General features: G+C 36.2%; 1 protein-coding gene across 1 annotated transcript in view; it reads right to left on the bottom strand.

The window, feature by feature from the left end:
* The window catches only part of smchd1 (structural maintenance of chromosomes flexible hinge domain containing 1), a 55,653-nt gene that overhangs the window by 33,767 nt on the left and 1,470 nt on the right, over positions 1–20,416 (bottom strand). Inside the window, exons 3-21 of the mRNA XM_081393853.1 lie at positions 19,412–19,570; positions 16,290–16,372; positions 15,483–15,607; positions 14,700–14,814; positions 13,847–13,966; positions 13,583–13,749; positions 12,282–12,372; positions 11,952–12,168; positions 10,030–10,147; positions 9,102–9,285; positions 8,937–9,008; positions 7,469–7,591; positions 6,078–6,191; positions 5,184–5,290; positions 4,326–4,408; positions 4,046–4,153; positions 2,132–2,209; positions 1,832–1,951; positions 1,052–1,196 (exon numbers count right to left, since the gene is read on the bottom strand). Of these exons, the coding sequence (XP_081249979.1) occupies positions 1,052–1,196; positions 1,832–1,951; positions 2,132–2,209; positions 4,046–4,153; positions 4,326–4,408; positions 5,184–5,290; positions 6,078–6,191; positions 7,469–7,591; positions 8,937–9,008; positions 9,102–9,285; positions 10,030–10,147; positions 11,952–12,168; positions 12,282–12,372; positions 13,583–13,749; positions 13,847–13,966; positions 14,700–14,814; positions 15,483–15,607; positions 16,290–16,372; positions 19,412–19,570 (2,329 nt within the window). The remainder of the gene's footprint in view (positions 1–1,051; positions 1,197–1,831; positions 1,952–2,131; positions 2,210–4,045; positions 4,154–4,325; positions 4,409–5,183; positions 5,291–6,077; positions 6,192–7,468; positions 7,592–8,936; positions 9,009–9,101; positions 9,286–10,029; positions 10,148–11,951; positions 12,169–12,281; positions 12,373–13,582; positions 13,750–13,846; positions 13,967–14,699; positions 14,815–15,482; positions 15,608–16,289; positions 16,373–19,411; positions 19,571–20,416) is intronic.

The following is a 20,416-nucleotide window of genomic DNA, read 5'->3' as shown; positions in this document are numbered from 1 at the left end:
GATAAGACGAAATTCTGGCAGTGTCATAAGATTTGACTCACAGTCCTGCAGTGTGACTTCTCCTAATGCCGAGTTCAAAGTAGTCAAGTCACAGATATTTTCACACTGCACGACTATCTGGGGTAGCATTCAGTTGCTGGTGTGTGCTCACTGCACGATGGTTCGACGACAGGAGGTTTCACACTGCGTGAATTTACAATGAGAAGAATCGCCGACAACTTCTGTCTGGTCCACAAACTACGTTTCACAACCAAACACACGCGAGAAGTGATAAGGAAATAACGCAAAATCACGCGTGCGTGAGACAGGAGTTCTCGCTGAATTGTCATTCAAAATGATTGCGATCCAAATTGTCTGTGCGCTGATTTGCAGCAAAAAGGAGAAAAAGAAAAACAGATTATGCAGGAGGAAATGTTCGGGGTTTGCTTTTACTCCGCTCCAGCGCGTATTAGCTTCAGATGATCAATGACAGTTCTAATCGCAAGAAAGCGTGTCAAAATACCTATTTCAAAACTGTAAAATAAATGGTTAGTTCATCTAAAAATTACAATTCTCTCTTCATTTACTCCCTCTCATGTTGTTTTTGCGCATTATGCACGCATTTGAACATCCATGTTTGGGTTAGGGTTAGGTAGGGTTAGATTAGACCACTCGATTGATTATTTTTACGATGCCTTTATGATCTTGTTTTAGATCTTTTAAGATTTAGGAGAATTGACTTAAAACGGAGGGACAGAAATCTCTCAGATTTCATAAAAAATGCCTTCACTTGTGTTTGGAAGATAAACGAAAATTTTGAAATTACATGAGGGTGAGTACATAATGACAATTTACATTTTTGGGTGAAGTATACTTTTTAAATACAATAAGCTGATTCTTAAAACTAACTCTGTATCGCGAGTATGTATCGCTACACCCCTATAATTTTGTGAATTAAAGTTCCATTGATCATTTGTCGGTTCCCGCCTCCTCTTTTCCTGAACTATGAACATTGTTACAAGGACATTTCTAAAGTATGTACTCTAGCACGTGTGTATCTACTTTGACCTACCTACATTCCAGCTGGGGTTTAATGTTACAGGGTGGCTGAGTGGGATATTCAAACTCATCCTTAAAGTCTAGAGGAATACTGAAGGGAACTCCTACGTGGACAGGAGAAGAAACGATGCCTAGCTTAAAAGATACTGCTTCACCTTCTGTTGGAGAAACACAGAGACAAGAGACAAAGATTAAACATGGAATCTGACAGGAATTTTTTTTTTTTTACTTCATTCCAGTGTTATTTTAATTATAATTTGGATACTATTGTATTTTCATTCAAAATATTTAACAAAAAAAATGTCTATATAGTTTTTATAAAATTTTCCTTCAGTTTGAGTTTGTTATTTTAGTACATCAAGTTCAAATGAAAATGAGAAATGTTTCCTTGATAACTAACTGAAAAAAAGTCTTTTTACATTTTATTTTATTCAGTTCATGTTTATTTTATTACTAGAAACAAAAATGTTTTTATGATTTTACGTTGTAGTTAACTACAATAACCATGCTTCACTCATATAACAGAATATTTTATAATTTAGCTATTTAAATAATGATCAAAAATGAAAATTCATTTATCGTTAACCACATCATTAAGAACTTTTCTTTTCATAATTTTTTTTAAAAACAGCTATTTTCCATAAAACAACAGTTCATAGTCCTCATGATAAACAAAAAAATCTTCGGAAAATTTTCATTTATATAAATTTCTCCTAACAACAAAAAATGATCCCTCTTTAAACCCAGGACCGATTTTAAAACCAAGTGTAAACAGGGCCAATGTGTGTTTTACCTTTAATCGAGAAATTCAGGGTGTAATTGGGTAGTCTTTTTCCAGCCCATTCTTCGGATTGGCTGTCACTCAGAATAGTCTGCAGATGCAGTGTGTACATCCCAAGCTTACTGAGATTCTCTGGAAGAAAAAAACACTCCCTTAATGCATTAACTAATATTAACTGACAATGAGGAATTCATTTGTTGCCATATTTATTCATCTTTCTTAGTAAAAATACAATAACATGCACATGGTCATAAATTTAGAGGAGTGGAAAAAGTCACGTGACTGAACATGCGATGATTCACAGATTTTTACCCATGGTCTTGAACCAGTATTCCCATTTGGGTGAATGCACACCAGTGTACGTGTTAGTCTCGACATCTCCTTTAGGAGCTAAAGGAAGAAAAGGATGCAAGCCCATTATTATTATTTTTTTTTTCAGTAGCATATTCTACATGAACAATACAAAAGAATAACAACAATTTACATTTCATTGGATTCCCATAGTTATATAAAATATAATGATGCAGTCTTAAAAAAATTTAAAAATTAATGTGCTTTTATGTGATCAATTAAGCGGCATTCTGCAGGTACGCTATGAGACTATGGCTGCGTTTACAAGCGGCATTAACATGTGACCTGTATCCAGATGTAAAAAAATACTCTTTTAGTTCGTTTTCTACGGTTCGCTGACAAAAAAGCAATCCTAAAAGCGGCCCTGAAGATGATGATTACTCATAACGGTACAGAGCTTCGTTTCTATTCGGATTTGTCAGCTGGCTTGTTGCAGAAATGTTGTGAGTTCGGGGAAGTGAGCAAAGCTCTAGAATCTCGTGGTCTGTATTTTAGGTTCGTTGTATGTTTTATTTGTGGTACTTCTCTGTTTGTATTTGGTATCTAATATTGGCACAACTTGTATTTTTCTGTATGCTTTTATTCTTTTGATTTGACATCATCTTGATTTCTTCTATGCATAATGCTCTTAAATTAGTAACTTGAAATGTGAAGGGCATAGGTCTTGTAATTAAGACAAAGAAAATTCTAACATTTCTCAAAAAAAGAGCATATATCTATAGCACTATTACAAGCAGCTCATCTGTCCAATACAGAACACAATAAGCTAAAAAGAGACTGTCTGACCAATTTACTTTTCTTCTTTTACATCAAATAGTAGGGGAACTGCAATTCTTATTAATAAAAACACCCCATTCATTCTCGAGCACGCTGTGTATGATTCTGAAGGAAGATTTGTGCTGATCTCTGGCTTCATCCTTGGTAGAAACATTACTATTGGGAATGTATATGCTCCTAATAATGACTGTCCTAATTTTGTCACATGTGGTCCTAAAGTTTAACCAACTTCGTAAGAGTATGGGATTTTTAGGGGGTGATTTCAATTGCGTACTGGATGGTGTATACCGTCCCCTCCCCCTCCCTCCCCCTCCCTCCCCCTCCCTCTCCCTCCCTCTCCCTCCTTCCTGAAACAGGCTTTTCCGATGTAAATTTGGGATTTGCACATTCCTTCTCCTTTTCCCTCTTCTTTGCTATTTGTTCATCGGAACGTCTCTTTGGTCGTGTGTCGGCCATATCAAAATTTAAGAGAATATAATTCTAACGTTAATCGTTGTCTAGGACATCTCTCCTTTAGCTAACTTCCCTCTTCATGCTTCTCTCTCCTCCACTCCCCACACCCCACTTCATGTGGCACTAACCCCCCAACCCCCACCCCCAAATCATTCTTGGCGGTTATTGGCTGGAACACTGTTTGTTATGTTTCGTGGTCCAGGCTGGGCCAGTTTGTTTTTGTTGCTGTTTGTGGAGCCTGGGCTGTCTACAGAGACCACGTTTTTTTTACAGTGTGTTCAGGGGACAGGCAGCTAGCAGAAAGTGAGGAGATGTTTACTGTATGTGACAAAAATGTTTCGGCCTAAAAAAACGTGTGACATCGCTTAGAGCACCTTTAAATGTAAACACAGCTTTTGTGTCTTTATCAGCTTTTCCATATATACAGGCCCTGATAATCATCACAAATACTTATTGCTTGCTCCATTTCAGTAAATCCATTTTTATGAATGAATGAATCTCTACCCGTTGCTCTAGTCTTCGTCAACATGCGCTTGCTCCACCTGCTGGTCAGCCGACTAACAGCAGATGGAGATCATATATCGGCACTCTATTACTTTTCCTGCAGTTTCCTAACAATAATAAAAAATAATAAATGTGACTCACAGTGCCAGATGACTTTCAGTTCAACTTTCAGTTTCTTAGAATTGCCGGCCACAGGCAGTCGAGACATCGATTCTCCATTTTTGTTCAATATCTCCACTTTAATTGGACCTGGACAAGAACAGATTTATACTAAAAACTTTGTTGGTAAAAGATAAGGGCATGGGCTTGTGAGAGTATATTTTGAGTTTTATGAAGTAAAGGTTATTACCTGTGGCTAATCTACAGTATATAATGTAAGTTTAGCACTGCAAAGTGTTTGCATGTGTGTGAGTTTGTTTACCCATGGGTGTCCCAGCTGGACGAGCATCTTTCTCAGCCCAAGCGTTTCCCTCAGGCCATGTAACCCTCAACTGGTCTGGAAGTCTGATGATAAGAAAAAGTAATTAAATCACAAACAAAGAGCCAGATTTACTAAACAGGGCAATCTATCAAGAGCAGCGCAAATTAGCGTAGGGTCGCAAACAAGCAGAGCCTATGAAAATGCGGGTGATCTACAAACACCACAGGCGCAGCAAATTAAAAATAACATGGCTTGGCAAACGATATCTCCAAATAACGTCTTCCTCTAGCATTCCAAATAAACGAACACAAGAGGAGAAATTCTCTCCCTTCTCGAACACTCTCTGTTCTCTGCGATTCCTCCGACAGCAACTATCGTAGCATGACAAGCGCAAAATCGGTTAAGACATGCTTTTTTGGGGCGTTAAATAAAGGTGCAAATACCAGTAAATTGATGTTGGGTGATTTATTTAAATACTCTCTCCTGAATTTTGCATCTGAAAGGGAAACTCCTACAAATGCATATGCAAAAAGGTCAGCCGCAAAAATAACGGTGTCCACGCTTTTGAAGCATTAAGCGTTTCCTGTTACCTTACCATATGTGGTGGAAAAAAAAAAATTGTAAATGATTTAACATTGCATTTTATGTAATTTTTCTGTAAAAACCTGTCCAATTAATTGTTTTTGGAAGTAAAAACTATAAATAATTAATAACTATGAATAACACCAAATAATTTATGGTAAAAAAAATATATATTATTATAATTTATTCAACAATAATTCTATTCTATATTCTATAACTAATAATTTATTCTTCTTTACTGTTAAGGTGAAATACAGAATAAATGGCGAGTCTTACTTTGTGAGCTCATTATCAATGTGTTTCTTAATGTCTGCTGCTTCAGCCTGTCTGTCGATCTTAAAGATGGGAATGATTCTTTGCTCATCATACAACTCCTTCGGTTCCTACAGAAACACATCACAGAGACTTATACAAAAGCAAAAAAGCCACAAAAGATGTTCTGAGCTTGTTTACAAGTACAAAACACATAGTACAAACATTCATGTGGACGGATGAGTTTGAACAGCATTGAAGGATCTCCTACTCACCTGTCAATTAACCACTGCGCTAAAACAAGGGTCTAAACTTTGCTGGCTATGTGCAGCTTTGAATAATTGTCCAACTGGAGAAACGGATGCATACAGTATACACCAAATGAGAACAACTCTGTCCTGCAGTGTTTAGTCATGAGTCACGACTAACTCTTTTCTCATACATTCATTCGGAATCGGAAACAAAAATCAAAATTGACAAGAACTGCAATAATATTGTCTAGGCCATTTTAGGATGTCTTTTAACTGCAAAAATTATTATTAAAATGCTGATCACAGGATCTAAGAATGAAGGTTACCAAAGCACCGTCAACCATTTACAAGACCATATCCAAATTGCTTGATGTTCCTGTGACCGATACAAGCAAGTGAAGTTCTGGATGAGACATCCATTGGACAGACGAAACAAAATGATGGCCTATGAAATCTGTTTTACTCAATTCACTCCTGAGGATTAATAAATGGTACTTTGTTAATGTTGGGGTTACAATTCTCCTTTACAAATGAGAGATTCTGCCTAACATCTGCTTTTGTGGTCCAAGGAAGAAAAAAAATACAGGTTTGAATGGACATGAGGGTGAATGGATGAATGAACGAAATCTTCCTAAAAGTGAATAAATTAATTAATATCCTTCCTCACCAGTGCAATTTGGGCATGTCCTCCAGTGGCGTACACATCACCTTCAACGTGTCCATGAAGCAAGAACTGAACTATAGAGCCATAGAAGATGGGCTGAGTTTTCACTGATTTCACCTGAAAATGAGAAAGTAACACATTTGAGAACACTAGAAATACAACCTGATTCATAAAAATAAAAAAAATGGCCTGACTAATACATATATTTTCATGTTATTTATTGTTTACTGACACTACTAAAGCTGCGGTAACACTTTACAAAAAGGTCTCATTTGTTAACATTAGTTAATGTATTATAACTAACATGTACTAATAATGAGCAATACATTTGTTAGTTTTTATTAATCTGTGTTAATGTTAGTTAATAAAAATACAGTACTTCATTGTTTGTTCATTATTTTAGTACACAGTGCATTAACTAATGTTAACAAATACAATTTTTGATTTTAATAATGTATCAGTAAAAGTTGAATTTAACATTAACTAAGATTAATAAATGCCTTAGAAGTGTTGTTCATTGATAGTTCATGTTAACTAAAGTAGTTAACTAATGTTGTTAACAAATGAATCCTAATTGTAAAGCGTTACCAAAGATAGTAACTACACACTTATAAACAGTATGATGTCTTACAAGCCCTGACTCTTAAAGGGTGTTCATTCAGCTTTTTTACTTCATAGCGAATAAACATAACAGAAATGACACAAAACGCTTTTTTAAGTAGCTGAACAATCTGGCTTTCCGAGAGTCAGACAGCTGCCTTCAAAAAATCAGCATCCTTAGAAACGCTTTGAACAACTCAGAACGTCAGTGGAGAAAGGCATATAGTTCATCATAACACTCAAGTATACATCATATATATAATTCACCCGCTATATTGCTAAATGTAGCCTACCCGATTTTTCATATCAAAAATATACCGGGATAACCTTTGCGACTCACCTGCTTCGTAACATAGTTAATTACATGCTAAAGCCCAAAATCAACCAATCAAGACGTGAAACACCAGCAATTTCAAACTGTGATTTTTTTCAAACTGTCTTTGATTCACTACAGTTGTTGACTTATGAATTTGCACATGGTTTGTCTTAAATCATATTAAAAACACCACATAGACATATAAACAACATTTAAAAGTGATTTTCACCACAGGGGGACTTTAAATTAAATTAACACACAACATGGAATCACGCATCGATTCTTGGGATTTAAGAATAAAAATGAGAATCGATTTCCAGAAATCAATACTTTCACCCCAGCCCTAAAAGTAATGTGACATAACTTTACTTTTTAGGGAGTAATGTAACATTGTAACATATTACTTTTTAAAAGTGTCACTCCCCTACACTGGTGTTGTATATGACTGTGTGAAAATGTAAAAACTACTAGATCTCACTAATTGTCCTTTTTTGTAAGTCTTGCCGTCCCATTTAATGGCTTTGAATTGAGCCCAGGGTGACTGAAGCCGTTTCGGGACATCCTCACGTGTCATCACACCCTGAAATCCTTGAAACATCACCTGCGCACACACACACACACACACACACAGAAACAAAGACACACAAAAACACAGACACACAAAGAGACAATCAATTGTTGCCATCTAAATGTGAGGACAAAACAGTGACACAAACCTTGTATTTGGGCTTAAATTTTATATTTTCACACTGAATATTATTATAATTACTAAAGTTAAATTAAACACATGAAGGGAGTAAGTGAGTATAATTATTTTTTGTTACAACTATGGAAACTTAAAAAAAATTGTATCTGTATTTACTGAGAACATAGGCTTATGTTCCATATGATAATAACAATAATAAAAAACAATATAAAATGACTTCTAAAACCACTTTTTTAAATGTCTTGTATTTAAAGATTTCATCTGTCACAATAAATATAATGCCTTTGATTTGGGTGATTTTCTCACCAAATATTTAATATTTATAATGCAAAAGCACATTAAAGGGTTAGTTCACCCAAAAATGAAAATTATGTCATTAATGACTCACCCTCATGTCGTTCCAAGCCCGTAAGACCTCCGTTCATCTTCGGAACACAGTTTAAGATATTTTAGATTTTGTTCGAGAGCTTTCTGTTCCTCCATTGAAAGTCAATGGACATGTCACTGTTCACGTCCAGAAAGGCAATACAGACATCATCAAAGTAGTCCATGTGACATCAGTGGCTCAATCTTAAGTTTATCAAGCGACGAGAATACTTTTTGTGCGCAAAAAGTAAACAAAAATAACGACTTTATGCCACTATTCATTTCCTTCTCTCTGTGCCTCGAGTGAGATCGCGTAGTGTAATAGCGCAGCGCGTCTGTGTTGTACGTCACACGTAGGTTCACTATTGGCCGACGCTGATCATGTGTGATGCGTGTGACGTACAACACAGACGCGCTACACTATTACACTACGCGAACTCACTCGAGGCACAGAGAGAAGGAAATGAATAGTGGCATAAAGTCGTTATTTTTGTTTACTTTTTGCGCACAAAAAGTATTCTCGTCGCTTGATAAACTTAAGATTGAGCCACTGATGTCACGTGGACTACTTTGATGATGTCTGTATTGCCTTTCTGGACGTGAACAGTGACATGTCCATTGACTTTCAATGGAGGAACAGAAAACTCTCGAACAAAATCTAAAATATCTTAAACTGTGTTCCGAAGATGAACGGAGGTCTTACGGGCTTGGAACGACATGAGGGTGAGTCATTAATGACATAATTTTCATTTTTGGGTGAACTAACCCTTTAAGCATGTTCAATGGAACCATACATAAAGCACTGATCGAGCAGTTACATCTGCTTTTTCTTTGCATACTTTTCATACTTGGCCTCACACTAGCAGACACATACCTGCTTATCAAAACGCTCATGACAATCTTTTAACCAGAGAGTAAACTCCCTCTCAATCTTCACTCGCTGCTCCTGGATAAAACAGATACAGAATGTGTATAATCATGTGCATACAAGTAGTGTTAAACCATGTGTCTTTCAGAGTTCAGGAGTGTGTGTCTGTACCTGGCCATTGTTCACTCTGGTAAAAATGGTCTCTTTGTCACGGAGTTGAAGCTCCAGGTCCATAAAGGTAAGTTTGTTGGTGCTGACTTGGAATCGGTCATTGGCGAAGAGAACTCCTGAAATCCGGTTATAACACTCAAAAGGCACCGCACCTGTTTTCTTAGGCCTTTTACACCACTCAAACCTGACACACATACAAATTGTTATTCATGTTAGGTGAAATTGAACATAAAAAAGGATAATTGTTCAAAATATTGTTATCTTTCTGATAGCTTTTTTCTAGCATTTCGATGTCAGATATTTCTGTAAAGAACGTGTTCTTGTTTGCCTTCAGCACTATTTTTTTTATTATTATTGGTCTATATGTACAAAGATGTTCAAGTTAAATGCTCTGCTCTGTTACATTCCACCCCATCCAACTGTTTTTGAACATAAGAACATGTCCTGTGTGAATGTACCGTAAAGCAGCATTTCCCAATCACTCCAAAAGCCCCATCAATAAGTGCCCCTTACATCCATAAATCTCATACTGTATGCTCACCTAGGCTGCATTTAATTGATCAAAAACATAGTAAAAACAGTAATATTGTGCAATTTCTTTACAATTTAAAATAACTTTTCTATTTGAATGAATATATTATAAAAAATGTAATTTATTCTTGTCATGGCAAATCTTTTTTTATTACATGATCCTTAATTTTATCTATATTTTTCCCATGCACATTTGACCAATTCCAAACCAAAGTGAAAAATGCCTTATATTCAGATGTGCATAATTATAAGTAAAATGGGCCAAAAAGAGAGAGATGAAACTGACACAAAAATTATGAAACGGCCATAAGAAGTATTTAGCAATCCAGAAATTTAAGTTAAAATGTGACCATTGAATTTAAGATTAAAGAATAAGAAAGAAAGAAAAAAAACTTACTCCGAGACAGAAGTGTAGGGAATGAGCCGACCATTCCAAAAGCACTCAAAGATTGGTCGTTTGCCACGGCCTTCGGGATTCAAAACTACACAATCTTCATCTTCATCCTCTGAAGGACCTAAAATACAACCACACAGACCGATATAGAAAGAAATATCTTGGTATGCACACTATCTTAGCAGTCAAACTGGAATCAGCTATTATTATATCATCTCTTTCATCACTGCCATTAGTGTGGAATAAATAGACAGTTTATAATTACTGCATTATTATTGTCATTTTTCTATGGTACGCATTACAGAGTAAGTCTATATAAGCGCACCAGTAAACTGTTCATTGAAGAGGTGTGCTAATACTTTTTGAAACAACAGGAGTTACAATTTAAACAAAGACAAAATGTTTATGCGTATGTTACTCCAACATTACAATGACCGCACATTTTTATGGCTGTTCCTCTATTAATCTAGACATTGAAAGTGTAAATGAAAACTTGCTGTCCCAAATAACCAGAAACTATTTAAAGAGGCCATATTATGCCCTTTTACAAAGACTTGATTTTGTTTTTGGGGTCTATTAGAATAGGTTTTGAAGGGGTGGATTCTGAAATATATTACATGTCTATTCACTGAAACAGCGTGCTCGCTCTTTTTTTGTGGGAGAAGCACCCAACACATGTTAAAACATATATTTACTCTTCCAGCTGGCCCTGACAGCCTAGGTCACTGGGGTCACTCAGCCCTGTCTCCTACGTGACCAATTCTTACTTTACTTCTCAACTTTAATCACTAGAGAATAAATAACTAAAACTGTCTGAACCTCTAACTGAGAGAAAGTATATCTTGTCAATATGTTTTTGTAAAGTTTCCTGATCAGGGCTAAAGCTCGACCAACTCCAACTGAAGACGCTGTGTATCTGTGTCTGTGTGTGCGTGCGAGTACAGACACAATGTGACAGACAAACTGGAGCCTAGAAACTCAGATTCATGACCTCAGTGGGCCACTTTGTGTCTAAACCGGGAACTTGGTTGTCATCCGGAAAATCAAAGGATATGCTTCTGACATGAAGCATATGCTTTCTATAAGCCCATATGTGGATATTTTCTAAGTTGATCTATTTCTTAACCAATCACAATCATTCAACCTGAAGCGATGACATAGTTTAGTGGTCTGTGTTAAGAGTATAATTGCTGCTGTACTGAGTGTGTACGCAGAGCAGCCTACGAACTCCTTGCTGAGTGTTAAAGCTGACTTTTGCTGATGAATCTGCAAACTATTCTTTAGTAAAAAAAAAAATGCATTTGCATCAAGCTTTGTATCGTTTGAAACCCAGTCATATTTTTGAATGGTCGTGTATTATTCCCTCATTTTCCCCTGAGACGGGAGAAATACGGATTTCAGTGTTGCAGTTCCTGCTTATAATGATGTAAAAATCGTCATTTTGCGTCAATCTGAGCAGGAAGTCCCATATCTTTGTAGAGGGGTTGAGACTACAAACACTCACGCTACAGACCTATTACAGATCAGTGGGTGGGACTTGCAGAAACTAAAACTACGTGAGTAGAGTAGGAGACAAGCATGGAAGAGAAGAAATTGTTGAATAAAGTTGTTATTTTGTTTTGATTTTGCGCACAAAAAGTATTCTCGCCGCTTCAAAAAATTAAGGTTGACCCACTGGAGTAACATGGACTACTTTAACAATGTCTTTAGTACCTTTCTGGGGCTTGAAAGTGATAATTAAATTATTGTCTATGGAGGGATCAGAAAGCTCTCGGATTTCATTAAAAATATCTTAATTTGTGGTCCGAAGATGAACGAAGGTCTTTCGGGTTTGGAACGACCTGAGGGTGAGTAATTAATGACTGAAGTAAACATTTTGGTGAACTAACCCTTTAAATTTAATTAATGTCACTGATTTACAATACCTGCTGAGGCAGCATATGGATCCATTGGGTATGTTTCTTGATCGTAGAGGAACGGGTGATATCGGATCAATCCCTCCACTAAGGAATCTCTAGCGCCGGTGGCTTTAAACTCAAAAGTAGAAGCACTGGAGCTGACATACAGAGTCTGCATGTCATTATTAACCTCCCTCAGATTCACCACACGGGGAACTCGAGTGGAACGCTCAAACAAACTGATCTGAGAAAACAGAAAGAGAGAGCTTCAGAAAAAAGAGCTTTCTGATGCATAAAAGGAACTCAAAAACTGAATGATCAATGCATTTGGTGCCAGAAATACATAAGCATCTATACCTGAATGTCAATGTTGGAGGAATGGTCAGTTTTACTATTTTCTCTCGTGTCATTTCCATCAGCTCCGTGTATATAATAATGGTAAGTATGCCTGAAATAAAACAAACAGTATTAAATGGCCCATGGCTTGCCTTCAAAATAAATTGTAGCTTTTATCAGGGCTTGACAATAATGACTGCCTGAAGCCCAGGGGCCCGCATAAACGACGCTAGGGACAGTTGACGGAATTTTCACTTGCCCGATCGGGCCAGTGCTGTGCATCGTCATGAAAGTTTATCATTTGCATTGGTTTTAAAGAGCAAGAGGACTCGAGTTCTCTTTCAAATCTTGTTGCACTTAAAAGGACATTTTCACACAAAATAATGTCAAAATGGCCATATTGCCAAGTATCCTTGTAAATGTATGTCCTAAATGAGCGTAAACAGTTGAGAAATAAAAAGAGTTGTGTAACAGTATACTGGATCCGTGCAGCTCTTAAAGTGACAGCTGCCTAATAAACCAGCTACAGTCTGTTTTAATGTTAATCAAACAACAACAGACACAGAAATCCCAAAGCACAAAATGAACAAAACAAAAAAAATCAAAAATTGTTAATTTACAATATGGTTCCATTTGTTGACATTAGTTAACTACATAAATTACATGAACTAACAATGAAAACACTGTATTAATATTAGCTCAATTTCAATTGAATATTATTTAAATTTCAACATTTACTAATACATTAATAAAATCAAAAGTTGTATCTTGAACTAACATGAACAGCTGTATTTTAATTAACTAATCTTAACAAAGAGTAACAAATGCATTACTCATTGCTAGATAACGTTAACTAATGCCTTAACTAACATTAACTAATTGGACCTTGTTGTAAAGTGTTACGAAATAAATAAAAATAAATGCTAGCTATAGAAGCACCATGTATTGCCATCTGCAGACGACTGAGTAGTGCATACTGTTATGTGTACATCACTTTTAATACAGAACTGATGCACATCTCACAGTTCTTAAGGACACATCAACTATGTACTATTATTATTAATATAGTAGTCGTTAGTTTTTTGCACACAAATGAATGAGTTTGAGACTAATTCATTAAAAATAATTGGCTCAGAACAGTTATTTGTTTGCAGATTCCAAGAGAGTCATTTTTAAAAACTTGCATTTTCAGGCCCCCAAAACACCACTCTCGTGTAAATGAATGGCCAGAACGGATAAAAAGTTTAAAGTTTTTAATTGATAATGATGTGGTTTAAATGCCCCCTAAAGGAGGAGTTTGTGTATGAGTTTTTGGGACGTACGCTAACTCTCTGGTCCACAGAGTGAAATACTGTTTGAGGTAGGTGACGTGTTCTGGAAGGATTCCAGTGATGACAACTGCAGTGAAACTCTCCTTTCCATCTTCTTCAATCACAATAGACTGCAGAAACTGCTCATTGCTGACATTCACATGCGAGCAATCCCCAGGCTGCAAAAGAAAACAAAACACACACACACACACACATACATTTAAAAACAAAATCCAGGAGCCAACAATGACATGAGATGACTTGTATTTCCCTCACCTTCCTGTTTCTAATGAAGCCAGAGTAAATATCTTCCTTTTTTAACTCCTTGCGCTCAAAGTCGTCTTTAGACATGACAAATTCATGAACATCTGGAGAGCCTGCAGGTTTACTGATCATCTGAAACACACATTACAAGAATATATCTTTAAAATTTTTTAAAAAGGGTTATTAACTCAAAATCTTTACCTCTGCCACAAAGCCATTGTATGGTTTACAAAGGCCTGGAAATCAATGACGAGTCTACTTAAAACTACTATGCAACTTTTATAGAGCCCTTTTTTGGTGTTTCTCCCCTTTTTGGAGGTTGACAGCCATAGGAGGCACTGTGAACATTTTTTTTTTTATGTAAAGAAATGCATAAGTGCTTAGAGACTAATATGAGGGCGGGTAAATAATGAGGTCAACTATTCCTTAAATAAACCATGTAAACTATAAAAAAACAATTAACCAATCATTTGTAAAATCACTACCTTAAACACCCCATGGTTTGTCCAAGTTCAGTGTGAGCTTACTGACTGTCCATGCAAACTCTCACAAACACTGCAAAATAAAACTCTTATTTTTCACTGTAACTTTGTCTGGTTGATTTTAACTGAAGCATTCACGATAATGCAAAACTCAAGCGTGGACAGTCAGTGGGCTTGAGCTAAACAAAACTTGAAAACATGACACACATATGTGGATCAGACCGCTTGATCCAACCTGGTTTATGGATCATTTTAACAAAAGTCTTTAATTTGCCATTCCTTAATGGACACATCTGTTCTGCTTTATTGAAAAGGGATGTAACAAATCTACTGTATTAGTTTGAAAGTATGATACTTGTTGAAAAAAATGCATGCAAACATACTCTGACAGACTGGCCGATGTAAAACACAGCCTGTTTGCCTCCGACTCCAAAATATGAGATGTCACTGTTCAGACTGCGTGGAACTGGACTTGGTCGCACATAACCAGGTTTTTCGCTATGTCCACAACAAAGAGAAAAAACGCTGATGGTTATCAAGGCAAGCTTTATATGACAATTAGTAATTGAATCTATGTCTGCATTTACATTGCATGGCTCAGTGACCCAATTCCGATTTTTTCCGCCACTGTGGCATAGATCGGATATGACCCATGAACATGTAAGCAGGAAAAAAAGCACATGGATTCCGAGATTCTCAGATTGGTTTCAGGCCTTATTCATATGGGGAAATAAATCTGATCTGAATCGGATACACGGATTTGCGTCTGCCATGTAAGCGGACAGATCGGATAACCAATGGTGGCGAATGACGTCAATTCAGGTGGACGCAAACCACGGCGATTACAGCAGTGATCATTGCTTCATTCGCCTAGCTTTGGTTGTTTAGCCAAGTGAATAGTGTAAATGCAGATATCGAATTTGGGTCACTTTTAAAAGAACATGTAAGCTGGTAATCAAAAAAAAAATGATTTAGTCAAAAAATCGGAATTGGGCTTTAAGACCTGCAGTGTAAATGTGGCCTTTAATAGGCGTCATACAATGATCACAGGTCAGCTGGATATTATTTCAAAAATATGAAGAGGGCATTTTGGATGCAAATATCCTTGTTTTAACATTATAAGTACCAGCATGAATAGAATTATGAGTAGTTTTGGAGTAGCTCACATATCATTTTCTCGTATAAACTTTGACAGACGGTAAACGGCCCAGTTGTTCAGCTGTTTAGATGTCATTCCACATCCATTATCTATCACCACAACAGCAGGTCCTCCCTGAGACTCATCGAAAAGCTGAAAAACACACAGAGAACAAAACATCTGGATCATGGAAACTAATAGTAGGTCAATGTGCAATAAGTGCCACAAAAAGTAGATTACTGCATAATTCACTGAATGAACTGAATACTATTTTTCTCAGATAACAATAAAATGTGTAATATCTGATATTTGAATGTGGTACTGCAGAGAAATGCAGGCAAATGTATTAGCATGACCATCAGCATGGCTGTTTTAAAATAAATATTTAATATAAATAGCAAAAAAAAAAAAATTCTAAACAACAGGCAGAAAAGTTACACTCCTTTATAAGAGGTCTTGTTTGTTTTGGCTAAAAAAAGAAATTCTAAATTCTTTCCAGCACAAAAAAATAAATATATTAATAAGATGATAGAAAGGTCTGAAAATGGATGCCGAGGTTGCTTTGTTTCTGTTCGATATGTGAGTAACATTAGTTTTGCTAGTTTCACAGAACCAAGATATGCTGTTGTTGAATAACAGCGGATTCATCCATAAATGAAAAATGAAGGGAAGGGTGTGTTTCTGTTGGTTACGGGTGTGTTTGTTTTGTTTAGTTTTTTTCAGAAATGTCTTACTGAAAATGAATCCAGTCACACCTTTATAACGTATGCCACTGACACTGAGACAGTTCACTAGGGTTTGTAATAAAGAGTGAGGGTCAGTGTTGAATTCTCACCAATCTGATTTCAATTCTCCTGATTCCCGTGTTTTTTCCTGTGGCTGACAGCGCGTTATCAATGAGCTCAGCAAAAGCATAGGCTGCAACACAACAAAAAGAGAAACACAGCACACATTAAACTGGCACAGTGTACATATCATGCTGATATAGACAATAATATAGTGTATCGACGACAGCCAGAGATATCATCAAAAGCATCAGCTATAGGCAATATCGAGAGGATTAGGCATTTCCAATTAATGTATTAAATTATTATTATTAGGCTACTATTATTATCAAAATTATTATTAGAATTCATTTGTCGTGCCATAATTTCACAGGAAATCACAGCATACACGCTCTGCAAGGATAATAAAAGCTTAGATAGATTAGCTTCCATTACTGTAATCATAATTAATTCTCTAATGACTGGGCAGGATCCATTGACCCTTAAGACAGCGCCAATCACACCAGTTCCTAAAAAACCTGGGTGTGATGCTGATACTTACGCAACTATAGGCCTGAAGCGAATCTACCTTTTCTGGCAAAGGTGTTCAAACAGATTGTGGTTGGTCAGTTACAGAAATATCAGTCCACAAATAATCTTTTAGAGCAATTTCAGTCTGGATTTAGATCAGGACACAGAACCGCTCCTGTCCGAATGACCTTCTCACCTTATCTGGCCTGACACAGGTGCTTGAAGAATTTTAGTTTTGTTAGACTTTAGCGCTGCATTTGATACTGTATGTCATTACATCCTGCGTGGGTGGATGCGTGGGTGGATAGGCATCTCCGGTGTTGTGTTTGATTCAGGGTTTTTCCTGGCTCAAAATGAGGCAGAGGTGGTAAAATCCTAATAATTTTACCATTAATTTAATAATGAGGTAATTAAATTAGTATTTTTCGTAGATCATCATATAGCCTAATGTGTTTCCCACATTATTTTTGTGGGTGGAGCTCGGTACCTCTAGGGGGGTAAAGAAAATTTTGTACATTTTAAAGATAAATTCATTAATCTGGTGCACTTTGAGTCACCCAAATCCACTGTTAAAATAAATAATCCACCCGCAAACCGCCCATATTCTTTGATTTCGATATCTGCATCTGATCATCACATTACAATTATTCAAATTCACAGTGTTAAGCATGATGATATGGTAACATATCACACTGAAGTAGGCTGATTTAAAATGAACTTTTATTTAAAATAAAAGTTCTTCTTTTGGCAAAATAACTTTTCCTTAATAGCCTAAACAGAGGCTTTACTCCCTTCAAACTTAAATTGTCAATGTTTCATTACATCACTGTTTGAAAACACTTTCAAATATTTTTTTTGTACCTTTAAAGGGCATTTTCCCCTGATTTTATTAAATGTATGCTCCATCTTTCATTTCAATTTCTTAAATTTGATCAATATATTCAATTAAAATAATAAGACACTAGGCTGTTACCAATCAAATTAAATAATTTACATTGAAAAATTATAACTGTATTAAATGAGATTATTTTCATTCGAAAGTTTATTCTGGGGTGTCATTATGCTGACGATACACAGATTTATGTCAGTTACGCACCCTGACCTTACCTCTACAATTACACTTTTCACAAATTGTTTGGATGAAATAAAAGCTTGGATGCAAGAAAATTCTCTTAAACTCAATGAGTCAAAAACTGAAAGTCTACTTGTTAGAATGCAGATGGCTCTGCATAAACTTAATTTCAATTTATTAACTGATTCAATTCAGTATCTCAATTGTTTCAAGTGCACAATCTAGGCATTATTTTTGATGCACAGTTGACATTAAATGCCCATATTAAAATGATCTGAAAAACTGGAAACAAACAAAATGCCCTTTTCACAAGATGTAAAATATATCTCTGATGTCCCCAGAGAGTGTGTTTGAAGTTTTAGCACAAAATACCCAACAGATATTTTTATATAGCATGTTAAAGTTTTGCACCGGTTTGTGCCTGGCCCTTTAAATGCAAATGAGCTGCTGCAGAGGGCGGGGTTTCAAGAGCTGTGTGTTAGCAGCTGCAATTACCTCATGACAGAATGACAGAAACTGTTCTGCCTTTAATGTTCAAACTGAGTCAGACAAAGATGGAGAGACTCAAGAAGAAGTGACAACATGTAGAATGCAACAGGACGTCTCTGAATGATTAGTTGATGAATTTATGTTGCTGATGTGGAGTTAACTATCTTCAATTAGCATATTCTGTCATGGTAATCTATAAATCGCTCGTATAGGAACTGTTGTGAGATGCACACAGAGTGACTTTCTATTTGCATGTGAAAAGATGGATGCTAAAGTTTGAGCTGACTCACAAATGTACTCTTATACAACAACTTTTCCTCTTCTCAACATGGACTGCATGTTCCTGGGGGCGGGTTTTATGTAAATTTTAGGGTTGGTGATGTCACTAACCAGGGAGGAATGTCGTGCAGTCTCTACCAGCCGTTTGCTGTAGTCCTTTTCTTTAAAAGCAAATATCTTCCTTTGCTTTGAACTTTGAGCGTTGTAACTTTGCAGATGTGGTTTAGGCTCAAACAGCAACATTACACACTAACTAAAGTTAGAAAAGTGAAATCATAATCAACCACCCCTTTAAAAAATAGATTCATCTCTCGTCGTCTCTGAGAGAATATGTGCGGTTAATGCAGCATGAGCAGCCGAACGCTTAGTCATTTGTTACTTTTACTTCTGTAATGAATACTTGACTATGGTTTGAGACTTCTTTACCGGCATAACTCTCACATAGATTTGCACATTGCTTGAGTGATATCCACTGGCTCGCTTCATGGTTTAAAACTGAAATGTTTCCAATATTGTGACATGAAATTTTTCTTTATCATCAACTTTATCTTTTTTAGTTCGCAAATTGATGGAAAATTATTCACATTTTGTGTGTGTCATTTCCTGTGATAATAAAAGCAAATAATCAAATATATTAATAAATAAAAAAGTAAATTAAGGCTAGAATAAAAGAGCAGAAAAGTAAAAAAAGCCCCCCCACACACACCCCACGATAATATTGTGTTTCGGCGATCTCACACACTAACGATAGGATGATATGACTATGAGGATGTATATGTGTATATGTATGCCAGCATGGCAGAGGTGAGTGTGCAAACTTACGCAACGCTTTCTGTCCTTCACTAGCGTAGTACTCATACATGCCACATTGCACTAGAGTATGGTAGTGCGGCAGAAACTCAATCCGCTCTTGAAACGCCGTAGGCAGCTCCTGATTCACAGACTTTAACAGTTGCAAGGTTTGCCCATCAACCAGCTGCTCTGTTACATCAAAACACAAACAAATCCATATCAGTACATGAAAAAGTCATTTTTTAAAAACAACTATTTTTACATTTTTATAAATAAAACAACTAAATTAAAAAATGCAATAATAATTTTAAATGTACATTTTTATTTTTGTAATACATGTTTGAAAAATATACTGTATAGTTAAAAAAAATACATTAAAAAATTAGGGCTGCAACAACTAATCGATAAAATCGATAATAATCGATTATGAAAATCGTTGTCAACGAATGTCATTGTCGATTAGTTGGTCTGCTCACGTCACGGGGAGCGTTGCTGATAACGTCACTTTCATGACAACGCAGTCACGCGAAATGGCAGAGAGTAATCGGAGAGAAACATCAGCACGGCAAGCAAAAACTGTATATTCTCATTATATGAAGATGTGAAAATGGTATAGTCTAGTTGAATTCAATGCTACTGTGTAAACAGCTTTGTTTACTAACTTCGGGACAGTCACACTGGATCTATTTTGTATCGAGCATCAGGTTGCGCAATCAGTTCGCTCGCAACATAAGTGATGGATTAAAATAGCGCAACTGCAGAAATAGGTTAAATTAAATGGTGTTTACAAAGTGAAGCACTAAATATAAAGGCAGTTAAATAACAGCAGCAGTAAAATATTGTTTTTTAGTCACTGTGGTTTTCAGCGAATGCTTGTGCAGTAATACATCATTTTTCCTGTACTTTTAACCAAGCCTGTTGTCAGCTGCGTACCTCCATTCCGCTCTCTTTTTTATAGCATTTGTCTACTATGTAAGGGATAATCCCGCTTATTACATGGCTACCCACCAAATAAATCAATTATTTTACACAAAA

Source organism: Scardinius erythrophthalmus (assembly GCF_964197995.2).
Source record: "Scardinius erythrophthalmus genome assembly, chromosome: 2".
NCBI lineage: Eukaryota > Metazoa > Chordata > Actinopteri > Cypriniformes > Leuciscidae > Scardinius > Scardinius erythrophthalmus.
This window is presented reverse-complemented; position numbering and strand designations above follow the sequence as displayed.